The sequence below is a fragment of the Stegastes partitus genome, unplaced genomic scaffold (genome assembly GCF_000690725.1).
Source record: "Stegastes partitus isolate 25-593 unplaced genomic scaffold, Stegastes_partitus-1.0.2 Scaffold758, whole genome shotgun sequence".
Taxonomy (NCBI): domain Eukaryota; kingdom Metazoa; phylum Chordata; class Actinopteri; family Pomacentridae; genus Stegastes; species Stegastes partitus.
Window position 1 is genome coordinate 184,522 of NW_007578489.1, and position 24,561 is coordinate 209,082.

At 40.6% G+C, this 24,561-nt stretch overlaps 2 protein-coding genes across 3 annotated transcripts in view; one reads left to right on the forward strand and one right to left on the reverse strand.

The window, feature by feature from the left end:
* Positions 1-270: 270 nt before the first annotated feature.
* Positions 271-18,867, forward strand: slc49a3 (solute carrier family 49 member 3). Of its 2 annotated transcripts, none has more exons than XM_008291721.1 (10): positions 271-672; positions 4,964-5,122; positions 6,173-6,389; positions 7,604-7,680; positions 9,426-9,563; positions 12,190-12,306; positions 12,549-12,701; positions 16,467-16,624; positions 17,894-17,997; positions 18,491-18,867. In XM_008291721.1, exons 1-10 carry the CDS (start codon positions 511-513, stop codon positions 18,655-18,657), a joined length of 1,452 nt encoding a protein of 483 aa, XP_008289943.1. In that variant the 5' UTR covers positions 271-510; the 3' UTR covers positions 18,658-18,867. The 2 variants fall into 2 exon arrangements, with proteins under 2 accessions (XP_008289943.1, XP_008289945.1); XM_008291723.1 differs by having other exon boundaries at positions 17,898-17,997; positions 18,491-18,577.
* A 4,716-nt stretch (positions 18,868-23,583) lies between these two features.
* The window catches only part of ncbp1 (nuclear cap binding protein subunit 1), a 15,428-nt gene continuing 14,450 nt past the window's right edge, over positions 23,584-24,561 (reverse strand). Inside the window, exon 23 of the mRNA XM_008291725.1 lies at positions 23,584-24,201. Within this exon, the coding sequence (XP_008289947.1) occupies positions 24,088-24,201 (114 nt within the window). The 3' untranslated portion in view covers positions 23,584-24,087. The remainder of the gene's footprint in view (positions 24,202-24,561) is intronic.

The window sequence follows — 24,561 nt, forward strand, 5'->3', positions numbered from 1 at the left end:
AACCAAAATTCAAAAGCAATGTCTTATTTCACTAAATTATAATTTAGCAAATTTTTATTTATTACTATTTTTTTCTGTTTCTAGTTATTTGAGTGACTATTGTGAATTTTGCCTCTTCTTTAATGGAAGTGTATGAATACAGTTGAGGACTGCTGTATGGACCAGCTGTTCTTTTCAGTGCCGTTTAAAACCAACGTAGTGATTCATCTTCCCAGTAGAAGATCTCCGTACAGTACAATGACGGTTACCTGATTGTTGATTGTTGACTTTTTTCCAGCCGCTGCCCGGCGCCTAATCGTGAGATTAAGTGACATTATAATCCGCCAGAAGTTAACACAGTGGATTTACGGGTTGTTCTCAACGGAAACACGCCGTTTTGTCTCGGCTTTTACCCACCTGGTGACAAGACAGCAACGTTAAAGTGTGCAATGCCTCGGATGCCTGTACAGTGTTGTTAGCTAGCGAGCTAACGAGCTAACTAGCTCAACCGGTCAGCTTGACGGCGGAGTAATGGAAAGTCCTGCCGAAGCCTCCGGCGACAGTCAGACGGTTTCCCCGGCTGTTTCCGCAGGACCAAGCCCGGAGCTGAGGAAGCTGCTGGTTTTTAAAGTCTACAAGAGACGGTGGTTGGTGCTGCTGGTGCTGTGTTTGTTAAACTGCTCCAACGCTACGGTGAGTCCGCCGAGATAAGACTAAGTCCAGCTGGTGTTCCAGATTTATTCATTCATTTATTCATTTATTTAGCGTGGACACTCTAGTTAACAGCTTGTGTCAATTAAATCAACATATGTGCCGAACTGCAGTTCTTAAAATTGAAACTGTCAGAGGACAGCGTGTGTTTGGGATGAGTGGAGATGGGCAGTCTGGACAAACAGTAGAAAGTAGTTCAAGTGAACATTGTGTCCACGAGGCTCGTGTCCACCGTGGAGCTCCGTCCACTGGATGTCTGAGGTCCACGCAGACTTTTTAGTATTCATTTATATATATATATATTTTAAAGGAAACGAAAAGAGAGAGAGAGAGAGAAATTAGGTCAAAACTCTAAATAATGTCCATATCAAAAATCTGTATTTTGACAAACAGTCATTTATCTTTTACTATGTGTGCAAGTAGAAGTTCACTCATTTCTTACTGTACATAAAAAGCAACAACAAAAAGCTAATTTATAGATATTGTCTGTTATTTGAAGGGAACCAATGTGTATGTTAAGGATTGAAAAATTGGACAGCATTTTTTCAACTGATTTTTTTTTTTACAGATTTTTGCTTTTTTTTTTTTTTTTTTTTACATTACAGATAATATCTAGTAAAATCATAGAAAATAAGTTTTAATCTACAGGTAGAATGTTAGAAAAAGGAAGGAGAAAAAAAGGGCAAAAAATCTTTCCTTTGCAATGTCTGACCATTAAAATCTAATAGTTTTACTGCTTTTAAACCATGAATAAATCAATATTCTGGCACCTTGCTGCCACATTTCCAGTTCTTCTTTCACACACAGCTGCAGTATAGATGTGTAGGTCTAATGGTAGTGCAGGACTGAACTAGTTCATGTTTCATATTCTGTTCTATCTTAGTATTAACTAAGGATGTATTTATCTTTCTGTTTAGGCTTATTAAAAAGAGCATAAGTGAAGTCCATAGCAACACGTCTTATGTCCGTCACGTTTTTAGTCCACTAAGTGACCTATTCATTTTATTCTACAGATTTATTCCTCACCATTACTTCAGAGGATTTAACTCTAGTCAGATTTTTTTCTTGTTCATCAGCATGTTAAGCAGAACATGGCTGCTGATGTATAACGGCCACAACGCATGGCTTCAGAGTCATGACGTGAGCGGCGCCTCTGTTTTAGATGTTCAGGGAAACCTTCTGCGTATGAGATGGAAGACCAAACTTTTGAATGTTAGCTTTTGCAAATGTCGTGACTTGAATTATGCTGATTGTAGTTTACACATCTAATGCATTAGTACCATTTAAATGAAGATTTTCCAGCAAGATGTATTCAACCAGTAGGAGTTAGAGAGTGTCTAAATATATTGGGTAGGTTAAGTGGTTTCGTGCATTCAACCTCACTGTGAGGGGGGTCAGAGGGTGCTGGTGACCCTGGTCCGAGGCTCAGTCGGGGCACATGCAGAGGTCTTTGTTTGACCCTTAAATGGGATCAAACAATTGGATGAGGGGCCCATTTTGTACAATTCTGTCCAAAGATGCTAATGTCTGGCCTGCCTGCGTCCTAAGATAAACTCCCAGTAGATGGCTGAGAGGCAGCCGTGTGCTGGACGTGATCTGTTTACTCAACAGAAAATGTAGTCTCACTTATATTCAAATGCGACATTTAGTTTCATTTCCATTTCACGCTCATGTCTTTGTGTGCAAACCTGTTGTCACATTCTTCACATACTATCTACATGCTCAGTGACTTCCTTTAACTGGCTGCTTGTTGCCCTTTGAACACATATCAGTGCAGGTAGATGACATGTGGTGGCCCTGTAATGTTCCTGTGGACTCGGGCTCTTTCCCTGGAGATGTTGTCATTGTAAAGCAGAGTGTGCCTGGAGGCCAGTGTTTCCAGGCCATGCAAGCCGAGCCCCTCCCTCACCTATTTCCAGCCCCCCAGGGACTCGTCTTCTCTGTGGGAGCTTTTGTTTCCGGGGAGCTGGTGCTCCCTCTCACAAAAGAAGCTCAGCTGGCAGAGAGTCATTCATGATGTGGCAAATAACAGCTGATAAGCCGGTTGGTCATCAATCTGTGTGACATTAACGGGCCTACTTAGGGTTCAGGGTTTACAAAAACCTGTGGTGGGTCGCTCTTATTGTTAGCCTTTTACACTCCATTGCATGTTAGTGCTCACTGAAAAAATGAAGACGAGAAAACGCCACAAAGAGCATGAAAAACCAGATTGTTTTGTGTCAGAGAAATCTGAATAAATTATTAAAGTGTAAAGACAGGAATTCACTTACTTCAGTACTTTTTGCAGAACAAACCTAAATATGTTTTGGCAATATGTAATACTTATTACAATACTAATTATTGTCATAATGACTCTAATTTCAAAGTAGATTGTGTTTTATTTAGTTACATTTATTGTGTGACTACTTTGTGTTGCTGCACAGTTATGTTATCTGTGTTTTTATTTGAATAGATGGAAGAAGAAAAAAGGTTTGTGTAGAAAAAAATATTTTATGATCTTGTTCTTTGCTATTACATGCTGTTAAAATATAACACTTAATATTAATATTCTTCTTCTTCTTCTTCTTCTTATTATTATTATTAATAATGCATTTTATATATCGGCACCTTTCAAAAATCTCAAGGACTCCTTACAAGCAGCAATAAATTATTAAATATATTTAATGTATTGGTTCCAAATATCGATTATTGGTCCTTTTTGATGACCAACAATCGACATCAGGATCAGCCCTAAAAAACCTATATCGGTCTGTTCCTATTATTGGTGGAGACCCGTCTTCAAAAAGAACTTATTTCAAACAAATACGGCAACTAATACTTAGCTTCCTTTCTGATTAATCTGCAGATTGTCAACAAATCGTGCAACAGCTTCTTACAATCACAGTTTCTTAAAGCCCAAAGATATTCTGTTTAGTGTGACACAAGACAAAGACAAAAAGTGGCTGAGACGATAAATTGATTTTCACTTGTTTAAATATATGCTCTGTTTGGCATCTTTTTTCGCTTAAAGGTTATCACGAAAATGAGAACGATGGATTTGCTCATGTGCAGTATGGTTTACAGACTTTATTGTTCCTCTGTGTCAGTGTGTCAGTGTTAGCAGCTCTTATCGGCATGTGGAATGTGTGAACATGTAAAACGCCTCAGAAGCATTCCTCCCTGCTCTGGACAACACTGGCATTGTGTGTCGTAATCAGCTGACTAGCGTGAGTCAGCTCGACTGCATAAATTAGGTTTTCTTCATTGTCCACGACACAGAGAACAGTGCAGGTGCTGCCTTTGTCGTCTCAGGGTTGAGTTTGCAGGTCAGGTCATGGTACATTAGTGACAGTAGATACAGTTGGTGTAAACAGTAGGATGTAGTTATAGTACAGGAGGGCAAAAGCAAAGAGGCCTTATGTAAAAGAGTTTATTTTCAGAATACCCTCAGTTGGTGTAAAACAGAACATTCAACAGGCTCCAGTCTTTCTTTAAACATGTTTTTCATCCTCTCATCAACTACTGTGATGTATTGTAGCCTCTAGTCGCGTGATAATGTCCTGTTGCTCGGCAGAGTGACATGCTTGTTAGGAGGCGTCATGTGAGAGAGAACACATGAGGGAGGATTAATCATGTACGTTATTTCTTTTTCAGCTCAGCCCAGACGTTATGTTTAGGATACTGTCAGAAGACTAAAACATACTTGAGGAAATCAGATCAGTAAAGTGCAAAGTGGATCCGGTTTGGCTGAACTAACCACTGAAATAACACACTGCAAAAGTGTCAGCAGTTTAACCACACGTGAAATCACTAGGTTTACAAATGTGAAAATGACCTCATCAGAAAATGTGAGGAAGTTAAATATGCAGTTTACGTTTAACAGAATCAGTATTATTCAGTGAAATGGTTGTTATGCACACATTTAATAGAGCTGCAGCTCAATTACTCTGTGATAAGCCCTTAATTCACATTATTGATCAAATGTGCACGTTAACTGAAAGCAAATACTGGAACATCTGTGTTGGCATCCTGCTAAAATAAGTCCTTGGTTTTACCGTTTTAAGGACATTTTAATTCGTGACTGGGCTCAGCTCAAAGCTTTGCACGCTGCAGATTTGTAAAAGGCAATTCAGGCTTTATTCTGACTGGTCTGATTTCATGTTGAGCTCTCAAAACTCAGGATTAACTTTAACATCAGTCTATAGTAAGTTTATTTGTGTAAACTGGTATTAAAAATGATGTTGAGAGTTAAAAGTAACTAATCATTTGTAATAATTTTTATGTGTCTTCCCAGCTATGGCTTACCTTTGCACCAGTAGCAGACCAGTCGGCCCAGTTCCTGAAGGTCACTCTGCAGGAGATCAACTGGTTGTCACTGGTCTTCATGGTGGTGGCCATACCGCTCAGCTTTGGGACGACCTGGATGCTGGACACGCTCGGCTTACGGATCACGGTACAAACTGCACTCTGACAAATGAGACAGGGAGGCAGGTCACCAGGGATTCTGGTGAAGGTTATGTTGTTGTGTAATGGGCCTCAGTTTTCCAGAAAAACTAAATATGTACCCTGCTATTCTCTCATCGTTTTTATGTTACTGAGAAATACAGTAGATGTCTTCCTTGAGTGTGTTTGTATGAGCCACTGTGGGTCCTGGGGTTGGTTTTTCATGACTACAAAGTTTTAACCAAGCAGCAGCTGGTTTTAGAAGTGTGGAGGAAATAAACAGTGCTTGGGAAGATATAATTAGTCTATAGATTGTGTTTCCGAAAGGCTCAGGTGGAGGTTGAATCCAGGAATAAAAAAACAGCATGCTGTTATGTCTGAGTGGGAAACTGAACACAACATCTTTTTAAGAAGTACCATTCTGTCACAGGGCCACACAGAGGAACAGATAACCAAACACACACACAATTACACCTACGAAGATTCGAACCCAGGACCTTCAAGCTGGGAGGCGACAGTGCTAACCGCTTCACATAAAATATAATAATAGACTTAAATTTGCACCAACAAGATTTTTAAAAAAAAGAATAGGATTAAAACTGTGAGAGAGAGGTTTTGTTGACTCTGTATTATCTGCTCATTTCATCTACCAGGAAATTCTACAAATTCTGTGTTCTTGCAGCCGGTTGCATATCGACCAATGATGCTCTTTGACGTAAAATTACCAAGAGAGGGGGAGGAGGGGGACTGGCCTCTTATTCAGGAAATATTGATTGTCTCTACTCTTGTTTTATGACTGCGCTGTAAAAATATCAGACAGCAGAGCAGGAGAGATGTCATGAGGCTGAGTTGAGTGCAAGGACATTAACATTTTTAAATAAATGCTTTTAACCGTTGAGGGTCCGTTTTGTCTGTCTGCACCTCAACACAGAAGAAAACCTTCCACAAACACTTCTTGACAGACAGGTGATCTCTGAGAGTTGCTGCAGTTAGCTGGAGAGAATACCTCCTGACTCTTGTCGCAGCATTTTGACCTTTCACCCTCCTGCCATCTCCCCAGCTGGTCCTCGGTTCCTGGCTGAACATGCTCGGAGCTCTGATGCGCTACGCCGGCACGGCATCATTACCGGGTTATACCAACTATTTCCCGATAGTGATGTTGGGTCAGACCTTGGCTGCCGTGGCTCAGCCCCTCATCATCTTCACTCCCACCAAGGTGGCAGCTCTGTGGTTCCCTGACCATCAGCGTGCCACAGCCAACATGATCGCCTCTATGTGTAAGTCACCCTAACATTTACTAAATAGCTACCAGAGCAAGTACTCGGTCTTTAAAGACTGCAGTTTGCTAGATGTTTGGAATTTAAAAAACTTTTCTTCTGTTTTTTTAAAATATACAGTCTTTTTTTTTTTTTTTGTGAAAATGCAACGGATCGGTGGAGCAGCTTTCTAAAATCAAAGAAATGATCAAAGCTATGAACAGAAAATGCAGAAGCAGTGACATGTGGATTGTAGAGTTGCAGCTTTTGTTGTGATTCACTCATTTTTTTTTTTATGTTTCTTCATCTTTTTTTTTATTTCCAATTTACTTGACCCAAACATTAAGCAACTTAAGTTAAATAAAGCACAGTTTAATTATTGCAACTGTTCATCTTTTTAAACAAATATATGCCATGTCAGTGATCACATCTCCCATCAGATTTGTACAGTTTTAGTAGAATTTAAATAGGAGCTGTGCCAGTTTCAACACATGCTGCCAAGGGCACAAAAGCACTCACATTTTGGCGCGTCAGCAGAGTCTTACAGCGCCCTCCATAATTATTGGCTGGTTAAGATGTGTTCTTTAGCTTCTAGTAAATTCAGTTTTTTCTAAATAATATAGGACCACAATGAAAAAAAAGAGGAGAATTCGACCTTTAATTCAGGTGCATTTATTCAGTGTGAAAAAAATCCCACATTAAAAAATAATTGTTTTACATTCAATCATGTGTGCCACAATTATTAGCACCCTTGATGTTAATGCTTTGTACAACCCCCTTTTGCCAACAATTCATTTGAGTTGAAGGTTACATTTTTCTACAGTTGTCAGTGTGAGAGGATGCTTCTGCAATAAAAATTGAATTTATTTTAAGGCTTTTAACACATCTTCACCAATAATTATGGAGGGCGCTGTATGTGAACAACAAAATGTTTGGGCTCAGAGATAAATATTGATCTTCATATCTTTAAATTAAGCTTTCATTGTGTACAGGAATATAAAAAAGACATTAATGTTGATGGAGTAAAGAAAGAAAGGCATGTTAGAGAAAGTTGAAAATCTAAAGCAGAAGGTGAGTTAAGGTTTTTCTTTCAGATAAGCTGTTTTGACATATTTCATATTGTCACTGAGACGACCGAAACAGGGAACAGAAAGTCATATCAGAGTGCGCTGGTTCTCAGCATAGGGTGGAAACCAGAATAACCCTTCAGTTCCACTTCTGTTTTCCCTTCACAGCCAATCCCCTCGGCGTCCTCCTTGCTAACATCATCTCTCCTATGATGGCGGAAACATCTGCCCACATCCCGATACTGGTGAGTTCAGCTAAAACCAAGTCTTAAGACAGCACTCCTCGCCCTGCATAGGAGTCTGGACATCCACTGTTCATCATCAGAATTTGTATCTTTTGCTGTGTGGTGCAATTTGATCACTTTGTGTTCACATCTAGGAATTGGTGCACTAAAGATCAGCAGAGTATCCACACGATATTTTAAATTATAAACTATTATACCGAACAAACACAGGAGCAGGTTCGGTTCATTCATTAAATAGGGACGTTTATTGTGAAAGGAGGAGGAGGTGTAGGGAGAAATGCATTGAGAATTATCAGCCAGGAGCTTTTAGCCTCTTTTAGGTGGTTGTTTTACTGTTTCAGGACATTTCCGCAACTGTTCAGTACCAGTTAACAGCTAGCTGGTGAATTTAACAGAGCATTTAGCAGCTAAGAATACTTTCCTCAGTAGTTTGTGGAGCTGAAACAGTTCATGTTAATGTTGCTCTATGTCTGTTGCATGTGTAATTCACAGTAGTTTGCTAATTTGTCAAACAAAACAAAAAAAATTGACTTCTCTTTTTGGTTCTTGATGGTATTTGCACACAGCCCACTGTAACTTGTAATAGGGTTACACCTACCAAATCAGAACTATTCAGTGACTATTACAGTGACAGTGAGTTTTGTAGAAGTTTTACAGATTCTGATTCTGGACAAACTGACGTTTTTCAAAACATCCTTCAGCTTTTGGCTCTAAGGCACCTTTTTGTTTTTCTTTTCTGCAGCCTAGAGCAGGCTATAATTTAATAATGTTATCACTCTAATGCAAATTAGACTTATTTTAAGCCTAAAAAGTTAATCTACAGTTTCCATGGTAACACTCAGTGCTACCAACTGACAAAGAGGGGGAACGTGGCTCATAACGTATGGTTTTCTGATAATACTGTGGAGAAATAATAAGAAAAAGTTTCTTCAAGGACACAGGAAATTAACTGTGGCCACATTTTTTTTTTTCCCAAATCTGTTTCATCATTCATCGTTTCTTCCCTTTTTACCCTTTTACAAAGGTTTTTTACTGGAGTGAAGGGATCTGAGGAGTTAAGTCAGTTTTAGTTACAAAAAAATTCCAAAAAAGAAGCATTAATTTATTGAGAACTCATCGCAAATGAGTCCTTTTTCAGATGGCCAAGACATTTAGACTTCTAGACAAGTTCTGACTAATCTGAGCATCTCTAATCTAAGCCAAATCTCTCTCGGAACAACGTGATGTTTGTGAGATCATCCAGCTTTCCAATTTGGACATGTGAGCTGGAAAACTACCTGTGAGTTTACAAGAGCAGAGAGGAGGAAGATGAGATTTCCTCATTAGGCCTGATTTGTCTTGGGGTCACTAATATCTTCCAGATGATGCCAGCTGTAAGAAAATATATTTAAATATAACACACTGTTGGATACAAAGAGTGATGTTAAAAAACAGATGTCCTGATGTTGACACACAGGTAGCTGCAGTGTCCCCACATTGAAGTGTTAGGCTCTCCTCTCTTGATTCCCCTGTAGTGAGAGGCAACAAAAAACAAAAATCTGAAAGAAAAAACAATCCCCCATAGGTTTAGAATTAGACGATTCCCACAGGGAGTTGTGGGATTGCACCCGCTCACACAAAACACTGCAGCAGCTGAACAGTGGTTCTGGTCACCTCACCTGCTAATGATGATAAATTGTCTTTGATTTAAGGTGCTAACACCCATTTATCACCACATTACATGTGTTTCTCCTCCTCTCCTCTAGCTGCTTGCCTATGCAGTCCCAACATGCATCATCTGTTTCCTAGCAACAGTGGGGATACGGAGCAGCGCCCCCCCCACGCCGCCATCCGCTAGCGCCGAGTGCTCTGGATCAGAGCCCTACGTTCAGGGGATCAAACTGGTAAGAACACACATGGAAGAGAATACCGCCAACTCACAATCTGAAGCTGCACCAATTAGATTTTTATGTGAATTTGTGGTAATAAATGAATCCAAATCACTCAAATCAGCTTTCATAATCACAATGACTCAAATGACAACATGAAAGCAACGCGATGACGTTGAAGACTCTGCAGCTCTTCCTTGAGCTTTATAGTGAGTTTCAGCTGGTTGTTTAGCTGTCTGGTCCACAACTTTACACATTAGATCTAATGTTTTGCATCCAAACGGAAAAGTTTTATTTCCAGAGTAGATTACAAAATTACCAAATATGTCCGCTCCAGGGCTGCAAGGTGGAGCAGTGGTTAGCACCGTTGCCTCGCAGCAAGAGGGTCGCATGTTCGCGTCCCGGTGAGGACACCCGGGATCTTTCTGTGTGGAGTTTGCATGCTCTCCCCATGCAGCGTGGGTTCTCTCCAGGTTCTCCGGCTTCCTCCCACACAGTCCAAAAACATGTTGAGGTTAATTGGTGATTCTAAATGTAGCCCTGTGATAGACTGGCGACCTGTCCAGGGTGTCCCCTGCCTTCACCCTAAGTCAGCTGGGATAGACTCCAGCCCCCCATGACCCTAATGACGATTAAGTGGTGTATAGATGATGGATGGATATCTGCTCCACAATAGCTAGTGTTGGAGTATTCCTCTGAGTGTAAACATCATTTAGATGCAATAAAGAGTTGAAACAAGCTGCTTTTAGGTTCAAGATTATTTTAGCAACCTTTAAGCTGTCTAAAGGACAAAGTAAACTATTGTGATCGTACCCTAAGAGGTTGAACCCACTGCAGAAGCTCAAAAATGAAGTGACAACATAACATCAAACCTAGAACATGTCCTGTCACCAATGCAACTGCAGATGTAACCATGGCGGCAGATGCTGACAAAACAGAAACAGTCACTACAAAACAGTATCAGGAACGAGCACCCAGTTGCATGCAGTGATTTCATTGCTTGCTTCTACATTTACTCTATATATGTATATATGCGTATATATGTGGGTGTATATGTATATATGTATGTATACCAGACAATTTAATGAAAAGAAAGAAAAGGAATTAAACCGTAATAAACAAAATCAGTTTCAAACCTGAGCTCTGACATTTCTACCAGCAGCAGTCGTTTGTTTGATGGTGACATTTGCGAGCTCCTGTCTGCACCAGCAGCATGTGTAGCTGCATTGATGTGGTTTCTACCTGCAGCGGCTGACATTTCTATCTGCAGCAGGGACGCTTCTAACAGAGGCGATGACGAGTGTGTCTGGAGTGGGGATGTTCCATCTGCCTCCATGACCTTTCCACCTGAATGTGGTGCTGATGCTTCACTTCTGCTTGGTGTAATTGTGTTGCTACACAAGGGGAGGTCCTTGTTATATCCCAGGCAGTTTGTGACTGTTGTTTTGCTCCTGTCACATTTTTTATTCACTTTTTCACTGCAGCATAAAGTCCTGCTCCTCTGTGGAAACAGCACAGCCTCTTCTAGAAGTAGAGAGAAGTCGAAAATAGTTTCTGTTCAGCACAACGCAGTTTTAATAGCATAAATCACAAATAAATAACACAAAAAACTAAAATTTTTTATTGTTATATTTTACGAAAGTTGAAAAATTGGAATCTATAGATACAACATTTTTCTATGTCCTTACAATGGTGGCTCTACGTACTGTTGATATTTAACTATTTGCATTTTTACAAACTCCACAAGCGTCTTTGAAGCTCCTTTACAAATCAACTCCCCAAAGATGTTTCACTGTGCTGTCTATCTTCTAATGACTTGCTTCTCTACACACTGTTCTTGGAAAATGCTCCATTTATTCATTGCTCAAGTATGTTTCATTTTACTCTCAATATCTATAATTTGTGCCCGTATTTGTTTCCTATCCATTGTGTATAAACACAGCCTGCACTTCAACTAAAAAATCAGACTTTTTGCTGGTCAAAGCTGATTGAATCATGGCTTCTCAGTCATGAGGAGGAGCACAGATTTTAGTTTTTGAGGCATGTAGAATAAAGTGATTTTAATAAAATATCACAATTTTAAGCTTCAACTTGGTTAATTTTCCCAATGGAACTGCACGGCAAACATGATTACTTCAAGGACTGTTTCATTCTTTTGGTTTTCACAGTTATTTTCACAGTTTCTAGCTCTAATAATGGTTTAATTTTTTTTTTAAAAAGATAGCATGCCTTTCATAGCGTCAGCAGGTTTGGGGGTTTAGAGCCTTAGTGCAAACTGCATGGTGGTAGTTTTGGCACATTTCATATTCCCACTGTCACCTTTCTTTACACTTTGTAAGTTTACCTGAGGCATGAATTGCATTTCTGTGGTGGGTGTAAATGAAGCAAAGCAGGGTAGCAGACAGTAAAAACAGACAGGTATCAGCTCGCACCTGCAAAAACCCAAACAAATTTCTTTAAACCTCCTTTACTTTCTTTTTTGGCAGCATAATTGTTTTATCATCCTTTTGTTTATTGTCTGTTGCACTCCTCATTTTCTCTGCTGTCTGTGCATGTTTATCTTGTTGAATGCTGTTGCTGCAGTGAGTCTGTTTTCCCATGAGGCTTCTCTCACAAATCCACCGGTCTGTTTCCTCTGTAGTTACTGAAGAACAAAGCCTACCTCATCCTGCTGCTGTGTTTTGGCTCGGGCATCGCTGTTTTCACCTGCTTCTCTACACTGCTGGAGCAGATCCTGTGTGTGCAAGGATACAGCAACGTAAGTACACTATCCCGATTACCAAGAGGAACGATATATATGGATGGGCAGAATTAAAGCCAATTTAATAAAAAGAAAAACACACACAGCAGAGTTGAGACTAAAACTGTTAAGAGTTGAAAAATTGTGAAGAGAGACCACAGATCATTAAAAAACTGGATGGACCTTCCTCTATATGTTTTTGAAACACTTGCTAAGTATGGTCATTTACTTAATAGACCTATAAAATCTGACCTCTGCAGGACTTTGCTGGCTTGTGCGGGGCTCTCTTCATCGTGTTCGGGGTCATCGGCGCTGGTGCTCTGGGTCTGTACGTCGACAAGACCAAGAAGTTCATCGAAGCCACAAAGATCAACATGGGCTTCACTGCTCTGTCATGCATCGCCTTCTCAGTGGTGAGAGCACTCTTTTATTTGTTACTCAAAGCAGAGTAGATGACCTGTGACTGTCAGTGTGTAGTATATAGTTACACGTATTAGAAGCACCATACGCATCCCAGGTAAGGCCTCACTTTGCTTTGAACACAACCTCACAGCTTGAGGAGATTCTGAAGACATTTCTCTAAGATTCTTCTTTATGTCAGCATGATCGCATCACATAATTTCTGCAGGTTTGTCAGCTGCACATTCATGCTGTCAATCTCCCATTTTAACACATCCTAAAGGTGTTCTGCTGGATTCAGATCTCACTCTGGAACACACCGAGGTTTACTCATCTCACTGTTGTGTTCATAAACCCAGTTTCAGGTGACTTTAGCTTCGTGATGTCGTGATTTGTCCTGCTGGACGTAGCTAGCAGCAGGTCAGCAACAGCACTCAGACTGCGGCATTCAAACCGTGATTGGTTTTAGTGGCTCAAGCTGTCCTAGAAAACATTCCCCTCTCCATTACACCACCACCAGCAGCAGCCTGGACTGTTGACACAAAGCAGATTGGCTGTTGATTCTGATGGATATCTGCAGCCTCAGCAGAATTTCTTTAGAGCAGGATATGTTTTTTTCATCTTTAGCTGTCCAGTGTGGGTGAGTCCACTGCAGCCTCACACTTCTGAAACCACAACCTTCTGCTGCTGTAGTCCATCCTGAGTTCTGTCCAGCTAACTTGTAAAGTGTCGTTACCTGAGTTCCTGTCCGTCCATTCTCCTCTTGCATTAACAGTGTGTTTCTGCCCTCAGACCTGCTGCTCTGATGGGTTTTTGTTATTTTTCATCCTACTTAGTAAACTGTTGTGGGGAAAATCCAGGTTCAGAAACACACACACAGTTCACCTTGCACTAATATTCATTGTGATGTTTGAGCATTAAGTGAGCCTCCTGACCCGTATCCGAACAATGTCACGCTACACTGCTGCGCTGTGATTGGCTGATGGGATGATTGGATGAATAAACAGGTGTACTGGTGTTCCCGATAAAGCGCTCAGTGAGAGAGGAGGTTTTCTTGGATACAAAGTCACTGACACGCTCTCTTACACATGCTGTCAGAAATGTTTTCTATGTAGAGACGTCGACAATCTGCTGCTTCTTAGAGAAAACATAAGTCCCCAAAGCGAAAGTGGATTTCCAGCCATCTTCAAGCATCTTGGAGGCTGACGTACAGGTTTTTTTGGGCTGCAGTGTATATTTATGTGAAAGAGTTCGAAGTGCAGGGCTGTAACGTGAGACGAGGTAAGCAAAGGAAATGAGAACGCTCAGTGTTTGATGTGCAAACACTTTGAAGAGAACGCTCTTGTTATTTATTCTCATCAGATAAGTTTCACTGTCATGCGAATGCAGCACACAGTACAGGAAGAATTTGATCGCTCTATGAGGTTATTTAGAATACACCAGCTATACAAAAAGAAAAAGTTTGGTTGTTTTTTTTCTTCCTTTTAAGACTGATTTTAAACCGGAAGCCCTGGATTTTACATTTTACCGACTGATGTAACATATCACAGTAACCAGTATTCAGGCAAACAGCGCTGTACTCCACTGGTGTTCTATTATATGCTCGTAAAAACCAAAATGTTTATAAAAGAGCTACCAAAAGAGGCAATAAAAGAGAAAATCACCATTATATGAAGTGGTTTAGCGAGTGGAAATAAAGTGTGGCCTTGCACCAAAGACGGTGCAATACATTACAATCAATGTTGTAAGTTTTTTGATTGTGTTGGTGGTGAACGTTAGATTGAACCATTCGTTTTAGATTCTGAGTGGCCAGTTACTCAATCAGCAGTAAAAACTGATAAATGATTAATTAAGTGTGCCAATGCATAAGCAGTGAAGCACGCTTTTTGCTATTCCTCAGACTCAGTCCTGTTATAGATTCTTCTGACACAATGTTCGGCATCTAACCTGTCATGCAGCTTTGAGGCGTCACATACAAACTTTATACCAAAATGTACAGCTCGATCAGAAATAATATGCAGTGTCTTTTGGTCAATCAAAAATACCATTTGAAATGAATGGGAACAGCTGCCAAAGCCCAGCCATCTGTGGAGCCCTGTAGCTCTGGCATGTTTTACAGTAGAAACGTCATTCAAAGTTTAAATGCTTTGAATATTATTTGACTAAATCCATGTTTTGATATCTTTTACAGTTTTTACACAGTTTTCGCAATTTTTCTAACATTCAGATTTTCGTTCAGCTTAATTATTTTGTTTTTTACACCATAACTAAAATCCAATGGCCTGTTAATTTAATCAGCTACAGGTGTGACCGACAGACCACGGACAGAGCAGCTTATCTGGCCTCATCAGAGAACGTTTCCTGGATCATTTCGCTGCACTGTTTCCTGAGAATGTGTGCGTTTTCCAACCGGCCTGTTTTATATTTAGACGTTATTTGCAAACAGCTAATTCTCCAGTGGACCTCCATCGTGACACCAGCTGTGGTTCCTGAACGATTCACGAAGAAGCCTCTGTTATGTAAGCGAACATAAACGAGAGAGAGAGACAAAAGTAGTGCCATTCAGCAACACACTCTGCTAACATCTGCTCCACTTTCACACCCTTGAGCAAGGCACTGGATCCCTTCCAGCTCTCTGGGCTGTTCATAAATAGAGCGTATGGTAGCATTGTGGTGTTTAGGTTGTCACATTTTCAAGTATGCTCTGATGGCAGTATTTTATAGATATTTTAAGTTTATTATGGGCTGCAAGGTGGCTGTGGTTAGCACTGTCAACTCGCAGCAAAAAGGTCCTCGGTTCACGTCCCAGTGAGGACACCCGCGATCTTTCTGTGTGGAGTTTACATGTTCTCCCTGTGCAGCGTGGGTTCTCTCTGGGTTCCCACAAGGTCCGAAAACATGTTGAGGTTAATTGGTGATTCTAAATTGTCCGTAGGTGTGAATGTGAGTGTGCTTGGTTGTCTGTCTCTAAGTGTAGCCCTGTGATAGACTGGTTACCTGTCCAGGGTGTCCTCTGTCTTCGCCCTAAGTCAGCTGGGATAGACTCCAGCCCCCCACGACCCTAGTGAGGATTTAGCAATGTATAGATAATGGATGGATGGGATTATTTCTGTGCATCGCCAAACTAGTAAAACCGCCTCAAAGAGTTGTTTTCTTGTTGTTGAAAAGCCAGTATTAATCTTTTGTTTGTAAGGTGTCCAGTTAATTAACACATTTTTGAGCAAGCTGACAAAAACCTTGGCTGTTACTTAAATGTTAATGACAGAAGATGAAAAATAATAGCGACACACAACACGTTCTGGTTATATTGTACGTTTAAAAAAAAAAAAAACTGTATACAATTAAATTTGTAATTTTTTTGCATGTATTAATGTGTTCAAAGGTCATATTAACAGGTGCCCCTCTTTGTAATGTAACCAGTGAAATAACAACAGCATGCCCTTTGTGGTAGCATATCTAGAAAAGGAGTGTTTGACCTGACAAAACACAAAAAAACCATACATCCATTAATTGTTAAGAGTGGAGGGAACAGTATAATTACCTACATTTACACAAACTGTACATCAGTCTAAAGTGGACTTTAGTTGTGCAGGAGAGGCAGAAACCTGTTTAAGACGTCTCTTATATTTAATGTGTGCATATATTAAAATTTGGTATGTGGTAGTTACTCAATATGAGAAACGCTATATAGATATCACCTGTTAAGAAAGCTTTAGAGGACTTTTGCTGTTAATGATTTTGCATTTCAGCTCAGAGCTTTCCTTCTGTCTGCCTCTCAGGTGTCTCTGATGCCGCAGCAGAAAGCCGCCGTGGCCGCCGTCTGCTCTCTCTTTGGCTTGTTTGGTTTCTCCATTTACCCGGTGGCGATGGAGCTGTCCGTGGAGTGTTCGTATCCAGTTGGAGAAGCCACATCCGCTGGGCTTATCTTCATATCAGGGTACTACCACCTGAGCACCACGTACACACATGATACAGCCTGACATAATTAGATAAACTGAAGTCTACAGTCTGATCAGAAGTCAAAGCTTATCAAAACACATCTGGACTTTGTACAGCAATAAGGTTAGATTAGATTAGATAGAACTTTATTGATCCCTTTGGTCGAGTTCTATCTAATCTGAGGTATGTGCAGATTATTAATTGATGCAAAATTTAGCCCTAATTTACCTTAATTGTACTTTTTGATTCCTTCAATCCATCTTTTCAAGGACTTCAAATGTTCCAGAGGTGGATAATGACATCTATTTAGGGCTTTTTGTTGTTGTTTGTTTTGTTTTGTTTGCATGTTACAATCTGGTTTTTGGTTTTGATGTGACATGAGTGACTCCAGCAGGATATTGTTAGATAGCTCCAGGTTAGAGAAAAGAAGATAACAAGAATACGCATCATTGTTTAGTGACAAGCTTTAACTTTGTAGGAGAATGTTTTGGTACTATAGCTGCAGTAAGTAACATATCACTAAAAGCAGCAGTTAACTCTAACATTATCCTTCTGTATGTACGGTTTTAGCATTTATTTCAATAATTCCCACGTTAGCAGCCAAAACTCTGCCAAAGTCCTGAACTTTAGAGTCACTGTTGCAGGGTTTTAAATACAGTGTTGTAAAATGAAAATATTTTATCATATAGATGTTAAAAAAGCTCCTAAAAGGTTTTAAATCCCTCAAATCTGCAGATACCCTGAATGAGCAGGACCACGTAAGATGATTTTCACACCATTGTTTGCTAATGTCATGCCTGTATGAGGCTTCTGTTGAGAGAAAACACGTCTGCTACGTTACACTAGACAGGCCACAGCTCATAATATACTAGGAAAGTAAATTAAAAAGTATTGAAAAAGTATGTAAAAATAAATAAATAAAGTAGAGCTGCTTGTGTCGTGAAAGACACTTTAACCCTTCTATCATATTCGGGGTCAATTTGACCGCATTCAGTGTTTCCAAATAAGTCACTGACTTCATTTTTTCAGTTTTATTGAAAGGCCTATTTACACATAAACCTGGGTAACAATTTTAATGATGATTTTCTGGAGGTTTAAATAGCTGGGGTCAAATTGGACCCAAGGATAAAAGATGTCAGTAAATTTGAAGGCAATAGGAGGGTTAAACATTTTCTGCTGTTTTAACAGTCATCGTAACACTGATCATCTCGTCAACTGGATCTGTTCGTGTAAAACTCATGTAACAAGTCACGTTTCCTTCTTCCAGACAGGTTCAGTCGGTTCTCTACATCATCCTCCTTCAGGCTTTAACCAAACCGCTCACTGACTCTCCTCTGTCCACCTGCGGTGACGCCGTCCTGAGCTGGAGAGGTAGGTCACAGGATGTTATCAAACCTCTAACTGGAGTTACGTTACTCTGCCTGCTGGTGTGTTTTTATTGTTGGACAGTCTTTGTAGCTTTTCACATTAATAGCTCCACGCCACACCATGTAAACTCAATCAAGTGCCATGCCATTCAGTGAAGGCGATTATTTCTCTCCATCTAATCCAATGTTTTGCTCTCTGAATTGTGACTGTTGCCCGTTCCATGTGTAGCCATGATGTCAGCCTGTCATTTTCTGAATGATGCCGAGAGGAAAATAAATGGAAGAGTGGCCTGTGTCTTAACTGACAGAATGATCACTTTAGCAGGCTGATAAAGCCAGTAATGTTACGTATCCCGTGTCTAAAAAGAGCTTAAGATTATAGAACAAACTGGAAACGTTTTGGAATGGATTTAAGCTTCATACTCAGAATAAGATGGTACTTAAGTGAGCAAACATCGTTTTGGACTTAATGTGGACCTTCTGGTTCCTTCCCTCAGTGCCCATGATGGTGATGGCAGGACTCTGCAGTTTGTTCACCTGCTGCTTCCTCATCTTCTTCCACACTCGCTACAGACGACTGGAGGCTGAAGAACAAGCGATGTACGGGACTAAACAGAGCAACGAGTCATCCGGCAGTGAGAGCGATCCGCTGTTGGAGACGTGAAACCGTTAAAAACAAAGGGCATTATGGGTGAGATCGCACCAGAGTAGTTTGTTTTGGGTTTAGTCACCACTTTGGTAACTTATCGATGAAACTGTTTCTATGTTGTTGTTCTTCAAAGCAAGACATTCCTGTACACTTTGATTCTTTTGTACATTTGGGCCAAACATTTGGGGTATGCTGTTGCTTCTAACAAGTAAACGTAATAATCTGGTTTTTTTTGTTTTTTTTTAATGTACAAATAAGTCGTCTGAAGGAGGTGAACTTGTGTTTCCAGCCACTTTAGTTAGTAACCAGTCTGTTATGGAAACAGAATGTAATAATCATGTGTATTTAAATCATTGTGGCATCTTAGTTTTGTAACAGGATATTGTTTAAAGCACTTAACTTACCTTTGATTCAGGTAGTAGGATAGAAAACAAGCGTACTAAATAATGCTGTTAGTCTGAATGTGTTGGTGCTGCAGAATTATGCCACAGAATTACTCGACAAGATGCTGCAGACTTTTCGGATTCATCCACATTCATTACTGTGGTGAGAAAAAGTTGCTGGTGGGAAACGCCGGAACACCGAGTTTCCTCAAAGCAGCACGTAGTTCCGTTGTTTACATGGGTATCGATCACCCGGCTGATCAGGTAGGTTGGTGTTTAAAGGAAAGCTCGCTCCTTACAGAACCACTACGGACATATTTTTAATTTTAAGTGTATGTAGATTCTCAACGTGCCACGCCGTCGTGAGCATTCATGTGTCCACACTCCCTCACTGCACCACACAGCAGCCCTATAAAGGACCAGTACGTAGGATTTAGTTCCATCTAGCAGTGAGGTTGCAGATTGCAACTACCTGTAAACCACCCTTTCTTCCCAAGCGTACAGGAGAGCCCATGGTGGCATGTTTGTTGAATGAATGAATTAATTCTTCCCTTAGAGTTCTACTGTGACGTCCTGAGGCCAGGGAGAACATTCGACCTGACCTGTGACAGCTTGTAGGAGCTCCAGTCACACTGTGGTGATAAACTTGGGTTTTCTGGCCCAGACAACGTTGCTTCTTCATTCACACCACTAGCTAGGTTTAGCTCCCTGTGACTTCTTTCTTTTCCCTAAAATGAAATTCAAATTGAAGGGCTGCCATGTTGACACTTTCTAATAGATTTAGCGCTCTTCACAGATGCTGCTTGATATGGTTACAGACCAGAGGGCTGCACTACGAAGCAAGTTTGACAAGTTGGCAAGTTGGCTTGACAGAAACTAAAGCCCCAGTCAGAGACCACGAGTATCATGAAGGTGGTTTTCAACTTTCTTTGTCAGCTCAGACTTTCTGCATCAGACTTCACATAAAAGGAGTCGGTTAATGCGTCCTGTGACTCTTCTTCTGCACAAAATGAATCGATTGTGTTCAGTCAACATTTTGTTTTAATGGAGAACAATGAGGAATATAAATATCCATCCGTCATCTATACACCGCTTAATCCTCACTAGGGTCATGGGGGGCTGGAGTCTATCCCAGCCGACTTTTAGGGTGAAGGCAGGAGACACCCTGGACAGGTCACCAGTCTATCGCAGGGCCACACTTGGAGAAAGACAACCAAGCACACTCACATTCACACAATTTAGAATCACCAATTAACCTCAACATGTTTTTGGAGAACCCACGCTGCACGGGGAGAACATGCAAACTCCACGCAGAAAGATTCCAGTGCCCTCACCGGGACGCGAACCGGCGACCTTCTTGCTGCGAGGCAACAGTGCTAACTAACTGCGCCACCCTGCAGCCCGAATATAAACATTTATAACAGGAAACTCTGACTTTAGGCTCAGCAAACCTCGCTAACCCACTAATGTTGCTTCGTAGTACAGCCCTCTGGACTTTCAGGAAGCATAACCAACATAGCGGGAGCACTGAGAGCAGTGTATCTCTGCACAGCGAAACTACCTCAATGGGGGATGGCAGCCACATGTAAATCAGGTTATTTCTTTAAGTTCACAGGCACAGTGTGAACTTTGGGGTCTCCACTCCTAAAAAGGGGCTCCATCTAAGCAAACAAAAACATGATTTGTAGGTGATAATTAGTAATGAAGACATAACTGTAGCCTCCTAAATCCTACATCCTGGTCCTTAAGCTGCAGTGAATTCATGTCATGTTTACAGAAAAGAACTGATTCTTTCTGATTCTGTGGGACTGACAACAAAACCTGTTGATAGTTTTAATTAATCACTGAAACTGTTTCTGGGTCAGTCTTCACTGGAGCAAAATCTCTCAATGTCTTGTCACATTATTTTAGGCACATCCGTGTGTCGACCTGTTGTTCTCAAACCACTATAAAAGCTACGACACCAACATACTCCAAATAAGATGTATAACATGAATACCAGTTGTTTTTTAGATTCCTAAAAACCTTCAGACACGAGCTCCTGGAAGTGAAGCCAGACTGTTTGTAGTTAGTTAAAATAAGCAGATAAACATATTAATACATTTTAAAGAAATGATAAATTAAGAATGCTCTTATGCCACTATGAAACAAAAAGAATGCTTTAACTACCTATTCGTGCCTTGTTTTTGTATGTAATGCTGCCTTCTTAAGGACTGCACATGTTTTAAAACAGGTATGATCAATGTTGAAACCCTACAGACGGAGACAGTCTTAGGTTTTGTGCAATAAAAGGAATAAACTGTATGGATTCTGTCACGATGTACTGTGGAGTGTCTGATGCCAAATCACTGGTACATAACTACACATTACTGAATGTTTTGGACTGTTAAAGTGTTTTTTTTTCTTTTTTAAACTTTTATGTAACCTAACCTACCTGTGTTCAAGAGGATCAACTAAACTGATGTTTCTTTGGTTTATTCCCCAAAGAAGACATACAAGGTACTTTGTAATAGATTTTTAAAAAATTAATAAATCGTAAAATAAAATGCGAGATCTTCCTTTGCACTCGAGTCTAATTCTGAAAGCCAAAACTGGACTAAAGGAAAGTTTCTCTTCTGTTTTCATGTCTAAATAAATGTGTGAAGGTTTCTGTCAGTGTTGTTTATGTCATTGTGGGATACAAACAGACAAATCTAACAAACAGCAGGACACTGAACACTTAAATGAATAAAATGTAAGAGGAATTTGATTTTATGTTTTACTGCCGGAACCCCAAAACCCACAGTGAAGGACATGTTGTCTCTTTAATGAATGCTACAATGACATTATATATGAGCCACATACTAAAAAAATAGTCACTGGATTTTGTACTTTCTGATGATCCTTGCAGTAATCGTTTGAAGTGCAGTTGAACCAAATCTCACATTTCATAAAGGTTTTGCACCAGATCCTGTAAAAAAAAAAAAAATAAATAAATCCTGCAGTTCTCAGAGCACCGGAGAAGCCGCGAGTGACTCAGGTTTGATTAACAGTCAGGTCACAGGCTGTGGTTACACAGAGCAGACAGAAGCCAAGCACGGAGACAAATAGGAAGATTGAAAAGGAAAAATTAAATGTACTAGATCAGGGGTGGGCAATCCTGGTCCTCGAGGGCCACAATCCTGCATGTTTTAGATGTTTCCCTCTTCCAACACACCTGATTCACATGATCAGGATCGTTATCAGGCTTCTGCAGAGCTTGACGATGAGCTGATCATTTAAATCAGGTGTTTTGGACGAGGGAAACATCTAAAACATGCAGGATTGTGGCCCTCGAGGACCAGGATTGCCCACCCCTGTACTAGATCAAAGGCAGCATGGGTAAAAAACAGAGGAGCAAGTTGATGGAGGATACATTCAGCACGGTGAAGTATTTTCCCACAGCTGGTTATGTAAAAAATGCTTAGTGGAGCTTGTAAAAATTTAAATAGTCAAATATCTACAGTTTGTGGTGCCACTTTTTACAGTGTGAACACCTGTGAGCTCTTGGGAAAGTGTTAGACGAGATGAGTCCAGATCCAAGATTTTGTTTAACAAATACAGAAATGTTGCTTTTTCTCTTTATATTGAATTATGGCACCAAGACTGCATCATAGAGACAATTTAGAGTTCTTTCTATTGTTTGACCGTTGTTGTGTTGTTCCCACAGAGGTTCATCCATCCATCCATCCATCCATTATCTATACACCGCTTAATCCTCACTAGGGTCATGGGGGGCTGGAGTCTATCCCAGCTGACTCAGGGTGAAGACAGGAGACACCCTGGACAGGTCACCAGTCTATCACAGGGCTATACTTAGAGACAGACAACCAAGCACACTCACATTCACACCTACAGACAATTTAGAATCACCAATTAACCTCAACATGTTTTGCTGCACGGGGAGAACATGCAAACTTCACGCAGAAAGAACCTGGGTGTCCTCACCGGGACGCGAACTGGGGATCTTCTAGCTGTACTGTATATTGCAGTAAGAAATGAGCCCACTGTGAGTAGAAGATACTCAGAAACTGGGTTCAGAGGGTTAAATGAAGTGTTCACGTTGCAGTCTTCAGAGAACTGTCGACTCAGTATGGGCTGTTAAAAACATACTTCCTAATGAAACGAGCTACGGGTTTGATAATTGATGTTCAACACCTATGAAATACAACTTAAGGATGTCAGGTTCCAAATATATGAGTTCTTCACTGTTTCTGGCTGCTGATCAGACTAAAAGAAAGAAATGTTAAGTTAAATGGAAGGACATCTGAAACCATTCTGAATGTTTTATAAGAGGACTGTTTGCTTCCTGCCTGTTTTTTCTCCTAACAGACAATTATGGCAGATCTGTCAGTGGTTTTTGAACTTCCCATTTCTCTATTGCAGCTGACGGTGATGCAGGACTGAACTAAAACCACAAAGTCTGTTCCAGCTGTTTATAACGTCTGACCTGATTTTAGGGAACGACCCGATCAGCATCTTCAGAATTAAACTAGACTTTGTACCGAGAAGATTGAACAACGAAGACACAAACGAGCAGTTGGATAAAGATTCTGGAGAGTTTTAATTGCTTCCCAATTCCACATAAAACAAATATAAAAAAGTAGAACACTCTCTAGATTCAGAATCATTCAGAGTAGACCTGAAATCTCCTCTCCTATGGACACCTCTCCAGCTCCGTCTGCACTCAGACAATTCATACAGTTTTAAAAAGACCCATTCATAAGAATACGAGCAGGAGGTAAGAATTAAATGAAGACAAAGCCAAAAAAAAACAACAATGAAAATAAAAAAATAAAAATACCACTACAGCTAGTTAATGACAGGATTCGTCAAACAGACGTTTGAGTTCCTACTTTGACAGACGTCCTCAGCTGTGGCTGCACGTAACTGACATGAATGGCACTAAACAGGTACTTTAAAAATAAAACAAAAACAGTGAAGAGGAGATTCTTGATGCAAGAGCTGGTAGTTTCTAATGTGTCGGTTTATCACACCAGGTACTGCGTGAACACAAGTACACATTTCATCGGATGTGTGAGTCTCAGAGCTGCAGGGCGCAGAACTGCTGGTAGACGGCCAGGATGTGGTGGTCGAGCTCGGCGGTGAACAGCAGGTTCTCCAGGGTTCCCATGTACTGCTGGATGGTCACATGGTGCTGCAGAAGCAGGGGAGACGGCGAGTCAGCGACAGAATGTGAAATATAACAGCGTGTGTGCAGCATTACCAGATTTCAGAGCATTAGCCCAGTTTCTGATCTGTGGGAGACGACCTGCTTTTTAAACTGTCTGCTTTTACATACAGGAAGATAAAACTTTCCAACTCGTGTTTGTTGTGTCACTGGATGTACGAACAACAAACATCCAAAAACGGAGTCATCAAAGACTGTCAGCCATCCGTAAACTCAAAGGTCTCTACGTTGCTCCACGTCTTCTTCTGTCACTGTACCAAAGCATTATTCAATCCATCCTACTGTACTGCTCCACCTGTTTCTAGAACATGCTCACTGTTAAAAACC